The sequence below is a fragment of the Falco rusticolus genome, chromosome 5, assembly GCF_015220075.1.
Source record: "Falco rusticolus isolate bFalRus1 chromosome 5, bFalRus1.pri, whole genome shotgun sequence".
NCBI lineage: Eukaryota > Metazoa > Chordata > Aves > Falconiformes > Falconidae > Falco > Falco rusticolus.
The window spans coordinates 59,392,012-59,411,813 of NC_051191.1; the positions used below are offsets into that span (position 1 = coordinate 59,392,012).

Here is a 19,802-nt window from a genome sequence, read left to right on the forward strand (position 1 = left end):
GAGCTGGGATAGTGCAGAGTTAGCAGAGTCTGATAAATATGCATTGGCAGTGCTGCACAGAGGGAGGCTTGCAGAATGAGTACTTAGTCCTAGTCTGCAACTTTCCTGCTTTCCTCTCTTGGGCATCTACTTCCTAATTATGACAGATTTTTAAAATCTGTTGCAGGGGTGTAAAAAAATTCTCTCTGAGCCAGTGTAACACAGCCAAGCTCATATCACTGTGTCCTAAGTGCAATTTAACTTTAGTTTTTTCCAGAGCAAAGACTAAACACTAAAAATTAAAGATACTGCATCAAATGGGCAGAATGAAATGGAAGTGCTTTTGCAAACAATGCATACAGTAGTATGCAGAAAGCATCTGCATTTCTTTTTCAAAACTGAAGCAGTGTCCTGTAGCTAATAACTCTCCTTGAAACTTTTGCAACTACTGGTCCAAGTTACATTGGTCATTTTCAATGTTGCACTCAGTTTGTGAAAAAAGTAAAGCTTACAGTGCCACCGAAACAGCCTACAACTTACGTTTCATATTGCAAAGATCATTTCTGTCTCTGCTTAGGTAAGTCTAGACTTGAGTAAGAGTGAAAATTATTTTTAATGTACTCTCTATCTTTTCCAAAGGCATGCTAAACACCATGTTTCATTTGGGAACAAAGAAAGGCCAAAATTACACAATTCTAATGTGTTGCTGGCAGCAAAGTCAACCTGAGAATCTGTGAAAAACTGACTTTTTTTTTGTGCCACCTAACACTGGCTTGCTCTTTGTTTTTTGTCTGCTATGTTAGTCCCACTTTGGGAAGTCATCATGATTACTTCTTTAGCTGTATGCTCCATCTGTCCTGCAGCAATAGTGGCATAGCAGTGGCGGTGGGATCTTGTAGTGTAAACAAAACCAGTCAACTGAACAAATGCTTTCTAATATGAAGTAGGCTCTTCACTTTAAGAAAGCTGCTTACAGCCTGAAAGTTAAGCATATGTCTAACCATTTTTAAGATTAGGATATGAACCTGTGTTATAGATTGTTGTATGAATAATAAACTTTTTTTTTTTTTTCCTTAGGACAAATGGAATAAGGCAAACCAAATGAAAATCTAAATTAAATGAAAAAAGATGACGTGTAATTTCCAATTTAGAGTCACTAGTCAACACTGGCTGATAATTAAAGCTTATGTAATCTAATGGCTTTATTCCATGGAGACCACTTTGCCTTAATGGAGTTCATTTGAGAATTCAAAACCTTTGTTATGGTTTCCAACTTTTCAATCATGTCAATCTATTTTCTGGGAGATTCCTCTGGCAAAAACTATAAAGCATGAACTGATTTCTCTGACCCATATAGATATATCAATAATGCACACTGCTTTTTATATTTTCTAGCTGTCCTGACAATAGAGGCATAATGGAGAAAACAATGTTTAAAAAAAATGTGTATGCCCATGATATCTTTTATTATTTCCCAGAGCGCTTCTATAAGTTAAAACAAAAGAATATCCATGAACGAGCAGCTCGCGCATCTTCAAGATCTCTCCAACAGTTTGGGGAGCATTTTAATCAATACAGGATGTGAAGGGATATGAAAAATCTTAATGATTTTCTCATTAAAATTGTCCTGGTATGAGAGAGGGATTGTCATACGGGCATTATGAAAAAAAAAAAAAAAATTCCCAAGCTGCCTTTTATAATTTCTGTTTGAAGTCCTTGTAACCATTTTTTACAGATACAAAAGGTATTACCTTGTTGTGCTTCCCTTAAATAGGTTTTAGAAATAAACCCCCTGGGCCACTGACCTTTTTATATTCTTAGAAAATAAAATTCCTCTGTTGCAGAGAGAGAACTGCAACCAAGCAGCTGCTTTTTGAATAGCTAACAATTGAGCTATGGAATAGTACAGAACGGAAGAGTGAGTCTTGGTTCACTACTCCCTTTTTCAATTGTAGATTTTTGTATTTAACTCTGGCAGCGGCTATTCAGAAAGAATAGGCCAGAAATGCTTGAGCAAGCAGATCAAAACTCTGATGAAGAATACGAAGTTTTGAAATGCAAAAATAAGACATCATGATTAAAAAAATATATAGAAATTGGTACCGCAGAATAGGCTCCTAAATTCGTAGCCTGACTTTTAAAATTACTGACTTCTTTTCATTCTACTAACTTTGTAGGACCTCAGCAATTCTGAAAATGAGAGCATGCATTTAAGCTCCTATATTTAGGCCTAAGAGCCTATATTTAAGCATCCATGCTTGAAAATCTTGGCCAGAATCTCTTCTCATTCACTTTTGAGGAAAGCAATTTAGGAAAATAAATGTGTGCTCTTTCTGTATAGTGTACTTTGTCAGTGTTCTGATCTTAAGATAAGTGGAAATAATTTAATATATGAAGATTTGCAGTTTTCTAAATAGAGCAGTTAAAACCTTGAGTTTCCACTTGATGGGAAATACCCGTATTTTGAAGTGGCATTCTTCCACATTAAGATGTTAACAAGTCAGCATTTTTCATGTAGCAGAAACTGTGAAAAGTTGTAGTTGGTAAAAATTCAGATGTTCAAAATCTTTGAAGTAAACAAGATTAAGTATTTCTGGACCTTGGGAGAAATTCTCTGGCTGTTTCAGTACCTGCCTCTGAAGTGAGGAACCTACAGAACTCAAGAGTTCAAGGGCTGTGTGTTCTGAAACCCAGGATAATAGCAACCTTGACTTCCAAACATACAAATTTACATGAATACTGTGAATTTTCCAAAACATTTTTTGTTTTAAAGAAGTTTATCAAAATTGTCATATATTGACCTATATTATTCCATAGTTATATATACTGTCACCATTTACTGTATAGTGCTTTCTAACAGTACAAGGTATAACCAACCTCTGCCGTGTGTGTTTTTTTCCCTTTCTTGATGTGCACAGTGGAAGATGAGTTATATAACATAAACATTAAAAAAAAATACAACACACAGATGTGCTTTGAGTTAGTTAGAGAAGTTGAAGTCAAAGGAAGTCCACCTCACATTTAGAATGAGAGAGGAGGAGGTCTGTGTTGGTCATCACTTTCTCTGAGATCTGAGCCCAGGTTCCCTTCAAACCAAGAAAGATGTATTGCACTGGAGTCCTGACACTTAGGGAACTGGAAAGAAGCTTCTGGGTCGTCTCATTAACTCTGCTACTATTGCAGGAAACCACAGTGTTTAAATCCTTTTCATAGCTTGATCTACCTTCACAACAGAAAGAAGTTGGGTTTTTCTTTAGCTAGAGCATCGTATTTTTCCAGTTTCATGCCACTCAACTTCTACTAGCAAACTTTGGTGTCTTCAGCTGCTCATTGATCTTCTTCAAAGGCCCTGTCGCCCTTCCTTGTTACCCAAGTGAGGGACTCTCAAGCCTCCCTCTGGAAGAGTTAGGTATCTCCCCCTGCCTTTCCCAAACTTTTAAACTGTAACTGCTAAATGCCTGTGAAGGATAGCTCTCCCCATAGCTTTCTCTTAACTTATCGTAGGAACCAATACAGATTTCAGTATTATAAACCTCATATCCCAAAATGTCTCTGTCCCAGAAGACCAGTCTGAAGAGTGGAATAGCATTCACTGATGCCATATGGTACAGCAGAACATCTGAGTCTAACAAAATGCAGGTTTCAGTGGAATCTTCACAATATCGTGATTGATGCCCTTAATTCTTACAGCCAGAGATTCAGTCATGTTGGCAAATAATGATGACATCCCTTTTCCATATGTCTTGAGAAAGATTTCTCATCTTACAGAATCTCTTCTGTATCTTTTACAATGGATGTTGGTTGATGTTTATGCTTCTGAACTTGTTTCATTAACACTTTGAAGCAATCCATATCTTTTAGGCTTTGCATGTTGAAGACACCAGAAGAGGTAAAAGATGTCATCTGTGTGTATGCTAGTAGTGTTGCCTTCAGAAGGCATTCCAGGTTTAATCTGTGAGTCTGTGCTCTGTTGGCTTCTAGCACCATGCTAAAACTCAAATTTAACATAGCTAAAATCTTGTCTGGAGTAAAATTTTCTGTGGCTGAGGCACATTTAATTGTAGATGTCAGCAGGTCACTATTCTGTTCTAGGGATATACTTCTGTAACTGATAATCTTCTGCTTTGCCTGTGACACATACTTTCCTTCCAGCTGAATCTTTACCATGAGGCTAACAACTTGAAAGAGATTTCTGTGTAGGAGTACAACCACTCCTTTTTTCTTTTTCCCAGTAGGAGCCGAACTAAAGAAAATGTCACCTGCTTGTTCCCATTTAAGCTTCATACACTCTGGGTCATTCAGATAAGTATAAACTGCTACTGAACATCTGAGTATCTTTGTATCAGATTTTTTCTTTTCAACTAGTGTGTTTCATCTTGAAATATTTTATATCAATTCCATTTAACTAAATAACGGTTTCAAAGAAGATGCAGCTTTCTTGGTTTTAACGGATTTTTTTACTCTTCTTATTCTACTTTGCAATATCTAGATAAATGACCCTGAAATAAAGGAAAAGACATTACTGAAGCACACCAGCTGGGAAGTAGTCCTACCAGATACCAGACTCAGCCTCTGCTAAGCAGAGGGACCTGTATGGGATGCGTATGTTGACATTCAACACATATTTGCTTTGAGATACTGCTTTGCCTGTACCCAAAGCCACTGGTGGTGTACTTTGTTTCTCTTGGCCTTTTCTCTGCTAATGAAATGTATTTCCTGATCACTGATATTTCCTGATTTTTTCTTGGCGAGGTGCCTGGTTACTGCGGAATCTGCATGAGTCAGGATGTCCTCTTCTTCCCTCCTGCTGGGCTGGTGAAGCAGATATAATTGCTGTGATCCCTTTAGCTTGGTAATGGGACACTCAGCAGCTGGCAGCCTGTGCCTTTCCCTCTCCCATCCTCACTCCAGGGCAAGCTGGAGACTAAAAGACCTGTGTCTTTTTGGAAACTGTGTCATGGTTTAGTGTTTAGGATATTGTTAAATGCAGATCAGCTGTGTGTCATGATTATCTCATATATAAGTCTTCTAACCAGCCCTTTTCTGCTTTTCCTGTAAACACAATGTGATCCACAGTGCCCTTGAAGCCAGTGCAACAGCTTCACTGGCATCCCTAGATACTGGATTTGATCTTAGGTGCAGTATTTCTAACACTTCAAAATCCAGCCATGCATTGCTTCTCACAACAATCTTCAGTTTCTGCTGAGAGGTGTGTTATGGTACTATGTTACACGTATTTTTACTTTTTCTTGTGGACTTTTATTCAGTGAGAAACAGTATTACTCATCAAAGCAAGAAGAGTAGCATTAAAGAGAAAGGCACATATTGTTCATTAATGCAGGAAATGGAGACAGAAATAGCCTTCGTCTTTTGCGTTAAGCCCAAAAGTGTAACAGAAGTACCTTGGCCTGAACTAACATAGATTTCCTCACTTCTTGTTCACACGGCAGAATGTAGTAGCATCAGTCATCTTCCATTTTAACCAGCATCTGAAACTAAATGCTCCTCTTTTTACATGAAAAAGTATACCCATTTACCTTTAGAAGTTTCACAGAAATGAGACTCCACTATTCCACCCTGGGTTTCTGAAGAAAGGTTGAGCCAATGCTGAAATCTAAATGAAGCCTCTGTCTTCTTAGTGGCTTTTGCAAACCCTGTCCTTCTCTGCTGAAAGGGGAGGTTGCTAAGCTAAGGATAAACATGGAAGGCTACAAATTGTGATTAACTTCCACTGGCAGGTTTTGGTACTCCAACCACAGAAGTTGAGTAAAGATCAGACTCTGTTGCTTACTAAAGAGAGAAGCCAGGTTAAGGGATTTTAACATGGTATTTGTAATGTCCAAGTTCACATTACTATAGAAAAATCCATGTACTTTGTCAAGCCCTGCCAATCCTTGCTGATACTGGCTTCACTCATCTTGTTTTGAAGCTTTTCACTTAGTCCAAGTCCTGTAACTACAGAGGTGAACCCAAATCTGCTGTTTTGAAGTAAAGTATTTTCTTTCTTCCGGCTTTTCTTCATCCCTCCTTACCTCTTAGAAACAACCACATGGAGAGATCTCCATCCTGTTCACTGTGCCAGTAGCTAGAAGGTACTCACTGAAACATACAGTTTTTGGGTTGCCATGGAATAGCTGCAGATACCCCAAGTTTGCTTTGTAGAAAAGATGCATATAAACTCAGTGGTCCTGGAATTTCACCTCATTCAGGTGATTATTTTTTGACCTTCCACTCCACCCCTACTTCTTTACAGACAACTGTTCTTACTAGAAAGATAAATTATGAGGTTGACCTAGAAACTGAAAGCAACCCTTTTACAGCTCAGATCCCCAAAGGGGGATTAACCTGGCCTTCTTTTAAGGAGCTGGGAGAAAGGACCAGATCCTTAACTGATACAAATCATCACATTCCACTGAAGTCAAAGGAACTATATTTACAACCACCCAGAAACTGATCCAACATTTCTGTTACGGTCATGTTTATTCAAATTTTAAGTGTCTCAGCATTTTGGCCACAGAGCAGGACTCCACTGAACATGCTGTACGCTTTATCATAAGACCTTAGGCAGAGATAAAGATTTGTAAGTTCTGATGTCCTTTTACAATAGCAATTAGAAACCTTTGAAATAATGCATTTCTCTCCCTTCTCATATTAGGCGAAACCCACTCCACTTCCACCTCATCGCAGATGCAATTGCTAAACAGATCCTGGCGACTCTGTTCCAGACATGGATGGTCCCTGCTGTGCGAATAGACTTCTATGATGCAGATGAGCTCAAGGTAAAGAAAGACAAACACAAATGTTACTCATACACCTCTGGTTTCATGTCATCCCTTTTTTTATCCATCTCTTCGGATTGGTGACTTGTGAGAGAACTGCTGGCTAAAATATTCTCCCTGGCCAAAACTAATTCTGACCCACATGATGGTAACCCCATTTACACATAACTAGAAGATACTAAATAGCTAAAATCAGTGCAGTTTCTCTGCTAATAGAATATGTTGTTCAGCAGCTTAGAATTTTACCTGCTATCAAGAGGATTCTGGCTGCCTCAGTTCAATTGCATCTGATCACATTATGTTTTAAGGATACTTCTTTCTAGTAGCAATGGTGGAATCTGAAGTATCGTGTTCAATAAGGCCAAGTCTGTTACTGGAAACACTCAACTTCCCTGCATAATACTATAAGTACACACACTCTGACAAGTTCCAATATTATATCTTGAAATAGCTACCTTTCTTATCTGTATGCCCTTTTGGAAGGAATGAATACAAAGAAAGGCAAGTTCCAAGGGGAAAAAAAAATCACTTACTCAAAGCATAAAGTGATTATCTCTTTTCATAGTTACAAAGTTTAAATTAGATCATGGAAGCACAGCATTAAGTTTGAGCTGCACGTTTTTTAGCTGTGGAGGTAGAATGAAGTATGCAGATTTTAGCATTTGGAGTTGGTGGCAGTAATTTGTATGATTTATCAGACTGTTCTGAACAGCACCCTGAAAAAAGGAAAAACAAAATTTTGCAAATTGCTGTGCTAATTAAGGGGTAAATTCAAAGCATATCATGTTGCAGAATCTTGAGTGCAAAAAGTTGTAGAACAAGATGGAAAAGGGAAAAAATGTTTCTTGAGAAAACTATTTTGTTTCTAGCCGTTTTTATTGTTTTATTGGTCTTTCTATATAAAGCCATAAGCTGATATTAACCTAATTAGCTAGATATCTCCCTTCTGTTCCTTGTAGCTTCATAGCAAGGAGGAGGTTTGTTCTTGTAAATCTTGTACATGTCTATGTTACATGTGCTTTTCTGCAAATTGTAGGGTTTTACAGTGCTTAATTAGCCTCTCAGCTGGGGAAGACAGACATCTTAGTGTTTTCCTTCTGGTCATTTGGGTATGGTCCAATCTAGTTAAGTAAATAATAACCAAGAGAGCTTACTTCTATGATCCCCAGCTTGCTGATTTATAGGCAAAACACCATGCAGATATGAGGCTACAGAGCAAAGTCTTGTTTGTCCCTCCTTCGTCACTCAACTTGAATTTTTATATGGCTGGTGGCCTAAAGCAACACTGGACTGCCTTGCATGTAATCCATGGGCTCTAGGTTGCGGACTACTTTCTTACTAGATGCAGGTATTGATGCAGAAATACATCTTTCCAGGTCTGCCGCTCTTGCTTAGAGCTCATCATATTGCATACCAAGCAATTTCCCTGATTTCAGTAGCCAAAAAACAGTATGAAATAGTACTCAGCATAGGTGAACGTGACAGACACTGCCAAAGGACAGCAAAGAGTTGTAAATATAAATAGAGTTTTAAAAAGCCAGGTGTGATGCTGGCTCACGTCCAGATCAATCTGCAAGTTTTCGCAAAGATGGAGGAGCCGTTTACGGACAGCTGTAGGAGCTCATCTCATTTGTTTCCAGCATAGCCTCTAGAACAGCTTTAATGATTCTTTTGGGTTCATGTATTTCACCTGTATTCTTGGGAGTTATATTATGCTGTCCAGTGTTAGGAAAACATAGAGCCAATACTGGATTGTTTACTAGAAAGTCTACCTTCCTCTAAAGTGGTCTATGAATCCAGTGTTACAATACGTACTGTGTTTCAGCTTTAATGACCCTGCATAGTTCTTTTTTAACCCTGTAATCAATACCAATTGCTGACATTTAAAAGGGTTTAGACTGAACAATAGCTCGAGAATTTTCTGCTTAGCTTTCATTCACCAGTGTTTCATTAGTTTGGAATATATTTTAGCTGCCTCAGAAAACGTTTCATTTCATATTTGTTTTTTTCCCTTTGGGTATGTATGAACTTGCAGCCTCTTACTTGCAATGGAGCAGGAGCTGCATGTTAGCTTAAGCCCTGAAGTCCGGGGAAGAGTCGCTTTTCTGCTCCTGTTCCTGCTCAAACAGTGCAAGAGAGCATATAACATTAGATCCTCCATAAATATTATGGATGCTTTATTGTTTTCAAGTAGCTATTTAGAGTTCAGGCAACAGGTTTTTTTTCACTAGAGTACTAATTCTGTAAAAGACAAAATTTGGAGACTAAAATATTTGGCAATGTTTCTTAACATACCCTGCAGTTCTTAAAATACTTGCCATTTAGCTTAGAGCAACCAGTGTCTTGAAGGAAGGTGTAGAAAATAAGGCTCTGGAGTAGATGTTTACTAGGTTTTAGGTTTTAAAGAACTTGAGGTTTTAAAATCTTTCAGGTTTTAAAGAACTAGACACTTCATTGCAAGAATGGGAAGACAAGATATCAGTGATTATCCCAGCGTTTCTAGGGCCAGCAAACCAACCAACTCTGTCTGCTGCTGTGAATTAAGCATGTCAGATGTTCCTTTTAATATTTAGAGAAAACATTTTTCTTTTTGCAGGGTGACACAGCTGTGCATGTTCATCCTGCACCACAAAGAGCCTACGTTCATTCTCTCCCTAGAGACAGGTGCTGTCAAACTAACGCTGGCCTGCTTGGAAGAGGGATGGAGCATAGGAAGGGATGGCCAGGGAGAGGTCTGTCTTTACTTGAGGCACATAGTAGGGGATGGGGGAATAGGAGGAGACTTGGCTGGGGAGCTTAGGCAAGGATAATAGCATTTCCAGGAAAAGGATCAGACATGGTTGAGGCAGGAGCTTGATGGATGTATTTCTTTTAAACAGCTAGTTTGATGACTTTAACAGTTTACTTAGACACTTGTAACCTCCCCTGACATAAATTGACCTGTCTTCTCATTGCCTTGGCAATAACCACAAGGGAGATCTGTGCTTAAAGGCTCTCCCTCAACTTCAGATTGTGAACTGAATTGCCAGTGCAACTTTCTTCCATAAACTAAACTTGCTACATGCAGTTAGTGATCATCAATGAGCATCCTTGAAGAGTGGGCAGCTGATAATGGTGCGAGTAATTGAGCCATTCCATAGCTGCAGACTTTATTCTTGTTCTGCTCAGTATGGCCCACACATCACTCTTCCAAATTTATGTCGTCATATGTCTGTGGCTACAAACTGGAAAGTTACTTGGCAGTGTAGATTCACTTTTATATGATCACGTGAGTTGTTTTATTCAGCTTTGCTCCTAATGCAGTACATGTACCTGTTACAGCAATGCGTCCCATAGAATAACTGGAAGCTGAAATTGTCTTATTTGAACATTAAATAAAAGAAAAAAACGTACCTGTGAAACATTGATCTAGAAGACCCAGCTGTGGCTTGCAAATACCAAGCTGCAGGATATTGTGTTTTTTTCAGTTCAGTCTGAAAGGAAGAACTCTGTAACTACTGAAAATGTGCAAACATGAGCACTCAGCTTCTACAGTTCATTATTCAACGTGGAATCTCATGTCAGTACACTCACAGGGAAGTATAGGCATTAAACCCATTGTGATCTGCATTGGCCCAGAGCAGAAGGAGCAGCTGATAAAGCAGTACTGTATGTGTAATGTGTGGAATACAATGAGATGAGTTTGTTTTCCCAGATGTTGCCTGACAGACTGCTGACAACATCAGGTGAACTGAGGGAAGCAGAAGGTAGAATCGAGCAGTTGCCTGCTCTGCTGTGTATAAATCTTGATAGCCCAGATAAACACAGTCTCTTCATCACTGGTAAAGAAAAAAAGCCATGTCCTTTAGATAGTTCAGCCCACAAACATGCTGCAACTGATCTGTGAACTTGAAAGTAGGGATGGTGAATAAGTTTTTGCAATAGACAAGCATTTGACCTGAAAGTAAAATGTGAAAAGCTCCATACTTTGCTGCATACATGGACAGTGTTCCAGGTTTTACTGTTCTGAGAAACAGACCGCAAATCTCACTACCAGTGCTGCCTTAAGTGATTTCATAACAGAAATGTTGATGTAGTCTGCACACTCACTCAAAAGCAGTGGTGTGATCCAGAGAGCAAAACCAAGCTGGGATAATATGTGGCATAGGTATCAACTAACTTTAGGCATTGACTTAAGCACGAGATGAGTCACTCCTTAGCCACTTCCATTTGAACTGTGAAGGCAGTTCACTGGGTCAGATGCTGACATCATTTGGTCAGATAGATGGGCAAGAGCTATGAGATTTAAGCAGAAAAACAAAGTTTAATGACAATTGTAGTGTACGTGGGTCTTAGGGCTGTGCCTGTGTCTACTCTGGATGCACTTAAGTTACTAATTCCCAGAGTAGTCCAGTCGTCTGCATAGTCATCTGCATAGATGAGATAAAGGGCTAGTTTGAGCCAGCAGGCCAGGTTGAAACTAGGCGATTGACTGAACTGCTGGCCATCTGCATAACAAGTATTTGACAGACTGTTACATGAGTTGTCCCAGTGGGAATTTCAGTCAGTTCAGTCCCTGCTGTGCCTAGTCCTATTTGTATGCTTAAATGTGATGATTAACATCCTGGGTGGAGAATCTGGTTGTCCCAGAGATTCCCAGACGGTTCGTGCTGCAAAGCTAATCAATTGTACAAGGATAAGGCAATCCACAGAAACTGTTCCTATGTGAGAAGCAAGGATCATGTAGGACAGTCTTTGTACATACTTTAGATAGTTAAGAAATGTTTTCTATGTAGGTTAAGGTAATCTATAGTGAATTATTCACACCTTGCAGTGGTCATGTAGGACCACAGGCTAACTGGATTATAAAAATTGGACAGAACTGTGTTTTAAGGAGGTTTATCCAATCCAAGTAAGATGCCCCTGCAAGGACCTTTACATGGAGATTCAATCCACCATCCAGACAGCAACCCAGTCTCCTGTCTAACAAATTGTACTGTCCATTCAAGAGTTACCCTAAGCCAATATCCCAATAACGTTAGCTGATGTAAAGTATGCTCTGTTTGTAAGTTTTTGTGCAACAATTGACCCCAAAAGCAAATCAAATGCCATGAAATTTTTTGCTGCCAGTGGAAGCTTTTCTGATGAATGGTAACATTGGTGGGACTATGTATCATACATGGCCATATACCAATTTTGGAACCTTTTCAAGCAGAAACTTCCAACAAAACTGCTGGCCGTGGGAGAGAGAGACCCGACTGACAACTGGGGAGATCTGAGATATTTGATGAACAGATTATTGGCTTAGTGTTTGTCACATCAACTGCAGAGGGTAACAATGATAGCAGTGTTGATAAAGCCTTGAAGAACAAAACTTGACAGCATTCTGCATTCCACCATCTCCCTGGTCAAGCAGTCCACTGGATGCTGCAGAGGCAGCCATCCATAACAATTTATTTTCACAGGACTAGTGACTGGCTACTAACCATCACAGTTTATAATGGTTAGACTACATTTGCATTGCACAGCATGCAGGTTATATATTGTTCAGGGGCGGTGCATGATTGTTTATCTGTCAAGTAGTTCACTGTGTGTCTCAGAGGCAGACACATGAAGTTATAAAGCAGACGTACATTACTTTCCTTCCTTTCTTTTTCACTTCATATGCAAGATCTAATTGCTATTAGTACAATACAGAATGTGAAACACAGCATCTTTTTATGTTTACATTCATTTGCACAGTAATAGGTATTTAATTAAAGTGTTTCTACAGCACTGTGGTTTTGGTCAAATACTGTCACTTATTATGGTGGGGTTGCAGTAGTCCTGCATTTGACCAGCCCTTTGTGTTTCTGCAATCTAGCCTATGGCACATGTCGCTGAAATAGTAGACATAGATTGCTGTTTCTTCCTGCCTTTTCCCTTTCTCTTTTAAAGAATGAGTATTAAATAAATAAATAAATAATGCAAATTTAAGATTTTGAAAACCGAAGTATGTAATCAAAGCATTGTACAGATTTTCATAAGTTGCTTGGCTTTATTTTAGACTCTTATTTCTACATTATAATTGAGATTTTGTTTATTCGCTTATGAACATACTGAATACTAGAGACATGAAGCCTCAGGTGATAAAATATGCTTGAGGTAGTGACACAATGCTACAATGCTAAGAACGGGGCCTTTTATCCGTGGTTTTCAGTACAGATGACTGGACATTAACAGGCCAGGTTTTGTAAGCCAAGATATTTTCCTTCAGACTGCTTGGGATGAAGTGAGTATCCACCAAGAAACAGACAGCAATTCAAACTCCCCAGCACAGTGGAACCTTTGTGAAGTGGTCAGAATCTATCCGTGCAGACTGTGTATCCTAAGCAGTACTTTCTCTGCCTTCCCAGTCCCTCTTCTGCACAAATAAAAAGCCATGCAACATTACAAATTATTATTAGATGTGTTTTCAGCTATTATTCAGCAAGAAAGTAATTTTATGTAAAACCACACTGGGTCTTAAATTTCTGCCTGTTCAAAACAGGTGATGGTGAAAGAGGTACTGTGGAAATCGGTGAGGCTGGTCACAAACTGGTTGTGAGAATGGGAATCATGGTGCCATTACTGACTTCCAGCAGTTGTCGTCTTCTTAGTGACATCTAATTTTCATGAGCAGCCCCACCTCTGACTTTGTCAGTGGAGTGAGGCAAGATACCAAAGGTGGATTAGCTCTTTGCGGATTTTTGTATAATTTCCCCTTGGATTTACAAATGTTGTCAGTTAATTTAAGATTTGGAACTGTAAGAATTAGGTATGCTGGGATGAAGCCCAGTGTGATGCCAGAAGGTGCAGTGTTTCCCGAGCCTCTCTCAAGGGTCCCAGTCTGCCTGCTGTGCTGTGTTGTGCAGTGCTTCTATGGCACAGGGGGATATTCCAAAAGACAGCCTCATGCCTGGCTCTATAAACCCCTTATACTTTCCTACTGTTGCTGGTGTTTTAGAAACACTGGTGTTCTTTGTTAGTTATATAACTTATCTCTAAGTGTTACGAGCTTCTGTGTAGCTCCACCTTTTTCCTAGTTCTAGGGAAGAGCAACAGAGTCACTTGTACTACCTCCACCGTGAAGCCAGGGTAGCTGCTCTTTGTAACGTATGTGAAGTGAGGAGTAAGGAGCCAACTCTCTTCCACTGGCATCACCTACATTTGTATCACAGTAGCTGACTGTGACATTTCAATAGCAAGGATTCCTGTTTGGCATTCAGCTCCTTAAACGTCACTCTTATTGCAGCAACATGTGCTGCACCTCCAGGGAAGGCTGTTTTAGCAGAGAATGAGAAAAAAAGATGAATAACTGCACATGAGATCTTAAAAAAACTTTACAGTTTGACAAAAATTATCCAGTCTTCCCTGGAAAAAAAAGAAGTTGAAAACACACAGTGCCTCAAACTGACTGCTGCAACTATTGTTTGTGCTATGTATCCCCATTACAGCAACTGTTTCCTCAGAACTTTATCATCCACCCATGAGAAATTAAAGCATTTTACTGTCCTAACTTTGGACATACAGAAATTATTTAACCCTTTGATCTGCATAAGGAGTATAGGTTGTATGTCCCCTGTACTTGCCAAGGAGGGTTAATGGTCATCCTGTGTTCCAGCACAATTTCTTTTCTTGGCACTAGCCAGATAAGAAGCTGGGAAGACATATAATGACTATGGTCTTAGATCTTAATGGCTTTTTACTTGCTCATAAAGACGCCTCTCTGTCATAGGGCATTTGATTACTGATAGAAGAACAGAAGTGACTGTTCAAGGCATTCCTATGCAGTATTGGTATTGATGTAAGCATCTTATAAAAATGTTCCGTGATCCTTGGCTTTTAGATTTACAAAGAACTGAAGTATATCTATTTCCATGTCTGATTGATAAACCAAAAAAAGCTAGCAGGCTGGAAGGACTCCAAGAATATCCTTGATTCACCACGAGGGAGCAAGAATTGCTGGAATTAATAATTTCTAAAGTACTTGGCATTGGCTCGTTTCTGAGAAACAACTGGAATTCAGAAAGCACAATAGTTCAGATGTGAGCTCCTTCCCATGGAGCCATCCAGCAGGCAGTGTAGGTAGAAAGTGTTCTGAAGGACTAGGGCTGAAATGGTCATTCTTGTGGTGAAAAATGATAATCATCTTAGCTGGGCACACCTCTTTGTATGCCGCTTTTCCACAGCGCTGGAAATTACAAGCCATGCTATGTGTCTGACGTAGCACAAGCCCGCAGTGAAGTCACTCTTCTCAGGTCTGCTGAAACCATCTCAGCCTGGGTAAGAGCATTCAGGCTGATTTGGAGTTTGGGTACCTGCTTCAAAAGGGGGAGATATAATAAGGTCATTAATGAGATGCCACTGATGGTACCTCTTTTTGAGTCAACTTGAGAAGAGAACATTTTAATTTCTAAATTGTGAAATTTCATTTTTCTTAGTGGAGGTATCACTTTTCAGATCAAACTGACTTAATCCTGCAAAAGTTTCATTTTTTGAGGGTAAGATGATGGTGTCTAGGTCTCACCCTTTCAGTAACAAAGATGAAAACTCAGCAGTGCTTTGATCCCCCGATAATTTTCCCATATACTGTTGCATTACTTCAGGTTTGACCCCTTTCACAGTTGAATGGATTCCACAGCTTTTAGCTGATACAGTTGAAAGCCTTTATAAAATGGTTCCAGCCGTATTGTTTTATTCAGCCATTTATGGTCTGTGTTCACCTGTCTATCTGACTGCATTTTTGTCTGATGATCCTTAGGGCAAAACTAAAAATTACATGGAATAAGTGTGACATTGGTGGCCTTAGCCCTCACACCAAAAGTTTCGAAAAAGTATAAGAGATACATGCCTGCTGCATGAACACATCCTTTAAATACCACTCTTGCAAATTCACTGTTATCCGAGGTATTTGACCAATACTTAATGGGAATCTAGGCAAGAAGCCAGACTGGTTTCGTGAACATAAAGTTCCATATTCCTTGGTTTGGAAGAGCACAGCTTTCCCACTAAGGTCTTTATTTCCTTCAGATTGTTTCTCTAATTAGTGCTGCATTGTGTGAGAGACATCTCTTTCTAGTAACAAAGAAAAATAATACTTTTTTTCCTCCCTTTTATATTCAGTGCTTCTTATACTAGGTTATTGTTAGTATTGCTTGTTCATAATTGTTATACATTTTATCCTTTATTATCCTTTTTATCGCGGATGTATTCCTGGAGCTTTTTAGTCCACAGGAGTTTTGATCTGTTATAATACTTACCATTGGAGAAAAGAACACCGCTTCTTGTAATTTTTGTTCTCTTGAAGCAATAATTGCAATACAAGAAGTTTCCACTCACCTGGCCTCCAACCCTACAGGATGGAAGATGATCTGTTTTCCTGCAAATTCTTTGCTTTTGCTGAAAATAAGAGAACTAATAGTTCTTTATGGGATATGTCATTTATTCCACCATCTGGGTGTGTGTTCCACCCATTAATGGCCTCTTTCTTGCTGCAGCATTTTCAGCTGCTGGAAGTTTCACCATTCATGCTCTGAAAGTAGAAACAGTAAAAGTTCAGGACTGGAGAGAGGTGATTTTACTGGTGAGATACCAGATAGTAGCTAGTAATTTCCTTCTGAAGAGAAGAATTAATCCTTTTTTCTCATATGTTGGTGCTATGTTTTGACTTTGTATTAGGATGTCAGAGGTGGTGGAAGCTGCATTCCCACATCCTGTCCACAAATTACCATCTTCTGCAACTCTGGCTGTTATATTGAAATGCATTATTTTTTGTATTGGATACAAACAGGATGAGATCTTTCAGTATTAAAAGGGTGAGAAGTTCTTCCCTCAACACGTTTGGGTTTTGGTTGTGGATTTTTTTGCACAACGATAACTAATATTTTAGACTTGCAGTCTCCTGCCAGGCATTACTTGATTAATAATAGTCACTGTAACTGCTCTGCTACCTTCTTCCATCATCCTTAAAAAAAGGACTCTTGCACAAAATCCGGTAGAGAAAAAAATCCCACTTCAGATACATTTTTGTCATTGAGCTGATGCTGTTGTCTATCCAACATAACATGTGTTTATGCAGGAGATGATGTTGTTTTTTATTCTGGACAGTGCGCCTTGATGATACCCGTTTAATATCCCAACATAGTGCAAAATACAGATTGGATGCCTGTGGACTTTGACCCCGAGTGCTGCATGGAAATTTGCCAGAACATACAATGGCTGCAGATAATGTGCATTTATTTGCATAGTTACTAAAATTAAAAAGCTGGCTATTATAATATTTTCATGGATTTGTGTCTTCCCTGATGGATTAGTACAAAGAGCTTGTTGATTGAGTTCACTAGCAATTAAAGTGTGCAATTGATCTTTCTTGTCTTTCTGTACAGGTGAAGTGAAAAGGGCAGCTGTGAGTTGCTTTTGACCACTGGCCAAATTCTAGCCAAGTCTGCCTGTCAGTCAGCTTTTAGCAGAAAGATCTGGCTTTCGGCCATTTTATCTAGTCCAGCTTGTGTGTCTCTTTTCACTCATTCACTGTCAGGAAGGAAAAATGAAGGAGGCTTTACCTTAACTTCTAGGGAAGACTTGTGGTTTTGCCTCTGCTGGAGTGGTAGGACTGGGAGGCTGGTGTTTGGTTTATTCTCACTGATCTCTCTCAGGACGCTCTGACTCTTTTAGGTCCTCCAGCCTTGACTGCCGCACTGAAAACAGCTGGAGTTGAGGCCAGAGGCCCCAAAGGAACAAGAAACAGCACTAAGTGAGACTGCCCAGACTTCTCTTTGCTGTTCTGCAGTCTCATCTTGCACAAACGAATACAGAAAAACAAAGAGAGCATTCGGCATTTTGGAGATAGCAAGAAACAGTGGAGAAAATTAAGAATGTCTGAAATGAGAGTAAAGAAAAGGACTCGGAGTCAAACGGAAGCTGGCCGTTTGGTGGGGCTGATCAAGGAGGGAGGAATGGAAACCATGTGGAGGAAAGCCAGCCAAAGACTTATGAGGAGGGAGATAATCCTCAAAGATCCCATGAGGTGGGAGGCCTTTTGGTCATTTCCTTTCTGAAGAAGCTGTATGGCTGAATGTCCTGTTACCTAAATGGCAAAAGCAAAAAGACATCCATTTTACTTTTTAGAACAGTCTGCAGTTTCATCCGTATAAAGCAAGTTGGTTCCAAGCACAACCATGGCTTAACTCCTGACACCCTGAGTTAATTTTGTTATTAAGGACGTTGTTTTGAAGAAGCATTCTTAAATCAGGGTTTTCTCCCACTTGTCTGCCCATTGTGTATATGTGAGTATTGGTGAGAGATTTGGAAAGAAAAAAGAAAAACAAGAAAAACAAGCATCAGCATCAGTCAGACTATGTTACAGACTTTGCTGCAGAGATGAGAATTAATTTGCGATTTTTCTCCTTTGCTTTATGCTGATGCTGATTTGGGAAGGATTTTTTGTCCTGCCTTTTAATGTCTAATCTTCCTTTCCAGTTGTGGCTTGCTCCACATTTTCTGCATTTGCTCTACATTATCCAGGACCCAGAGGTTCAGATAATCATCCATTTCTATCTCAACCTTTTTACTCACTGCTGTTTGTATCCAGACCTGTTGCATGTATGTGTGGAAGATATCATCTGTTCATAAAGCAAGAGATGAGTCAGAATTCTATTAAAGTCACCAGTGCTTCTGTGATGAGTAAGAACAACAGCAGCAAAGGCCAGCAGAAATAGAAAAATAATTTTAGCAAAAATGTATAAATTCCCATCTCCCTACAGTTGCTTCTCAGTGTGAATTATTATTATTTCTTTAAGTAGTAAGGACCTGTTGGGGGCGGGGGGGGAATATCAGTATTATTGAAACCTGTGAATCACGCAGGAAAAAATTAAATTCAAGGTTCAAGTTAGAAGTTACCCAGCAAACATTAACAGAAGAGTGTTTTTGTTTAAATAAGGCTTTTCTGTTAGTGTTTGCTGGATACCTAACGAGGATGGAGTAAAGGTGGTGATTTTCTGTAAATGAGATGCAAGGAGATTTCTTCTGGCATTCCTCCTGAGGAAACTATTACAGGTGACAGTCACTTTCTTCCTCCCAGGCTCTTGGTCACTTGGAATTGCTCTCTCTCTCTCTTCTGAATCCTTTAAATTATCTGTAAAAAAGGAAATACAGTGTGCTGAAGAGGCAAGAATGTTACCCATATTTAAACATTAACCTGCTATTCCCCTGCTTTCTCAATGATTCAGTTCACCCAATCTCCATTGATATTGCTCTCCTGGAAGCAAGAGAGTGAGAAAGGGGATCAGCCAGATGTGCCTGCAGAGTTTAGATGCTGTGAGGTATGGTTGATGTGAAATGGGAAAGGTGAGCCTGAAACTAACCCTGATCTGTTCTAGTGCTGCTGGAATTGTAACTCAGTTTTCATGGATGTGGGAAGAGGTATGGCAAAATTCGTAGCAGCATTAAGTTCTCCCTGTGTGAAATTGAAAAACAGTGATGAGAAAAACTGTGCATCAAGAAAAGTTTCTGTCCTGTGCTAGCAATGCAGTATCATTTGTTTTCCCCCTCTTTTTACACTTTGTTTTAAAAAAACTTGGTAATATGATCATCATTAAAATGGTGACATTATTTTCTCCCAGTTTAGAAATGACATGAAAGCCCCAGTTCTGTTACCTAAGTCTTAAATAAAGGTCACATGATGTAAAAAAAAAATTATCTTGCTACTTCTAGTGTTCATAGAAGCAGCAAAGCACTAAACAAGTAATGAAAAAGCTGTGAAAACAAGTTATCAGCTGTATCTGGGAAGTTATTTACCCAGTCTGAGGAAATAACAACTTTTATTGTTACCTGATTCACACATCAGAATTTCAAGGGTTGTTTCCCATGCCTGGGCCATTTGTAAGGGCTGCCTGAAGCCAGCAGCTACCAAAGAATTTGGCTGTTCTTTCTTCACAGAGATCCCACCACCTGGAAGTTCTTGCACCATGTAGACTGCACTGGTTTTCAGATCAGTGTCAGACAATTCAACTACAGTTTGTGCAGATCTATAATGTTCTTTATGAT

General features: G+C 39.3%; 1 protein-coding gene across 5 annotated transcripts in view; it reads left to right on the top strand.

Annotated features, from left to right (window-relative positions):
* LARGE1 (LARGE xylosyl- and glucuronyltransferase 1) overlaps nucleotides 1-19,802 on the top strand; it is a 295,580-nt gene that overhangs the window by 154,702 nt on the left and 121,076 nt on the right. For 4 of the 5 annotated variants that reach the window (XR_005104338.1, XM_037388143.1, XM_037388141.1 and 1 more), the window contains one exon: nucleotides 6,635-6,758. Coding sequence is in view for 4 of the 5 variants with exons in the window: in XM_037388143.1 (XP_037244040.1) it covers nucleotides 6,635-6,758 (124 nt within the window). In the remaining variant the exon portion in view is untranslated. Of the gene's footprint in view, nucleotides 1-4,259; nucleotides 5,189-6,634; nucleotides 6,759-19,802 lie in introns of those variants that run through there. The other variant, XM_037388144.1, reaches the window with a different exon arrangement.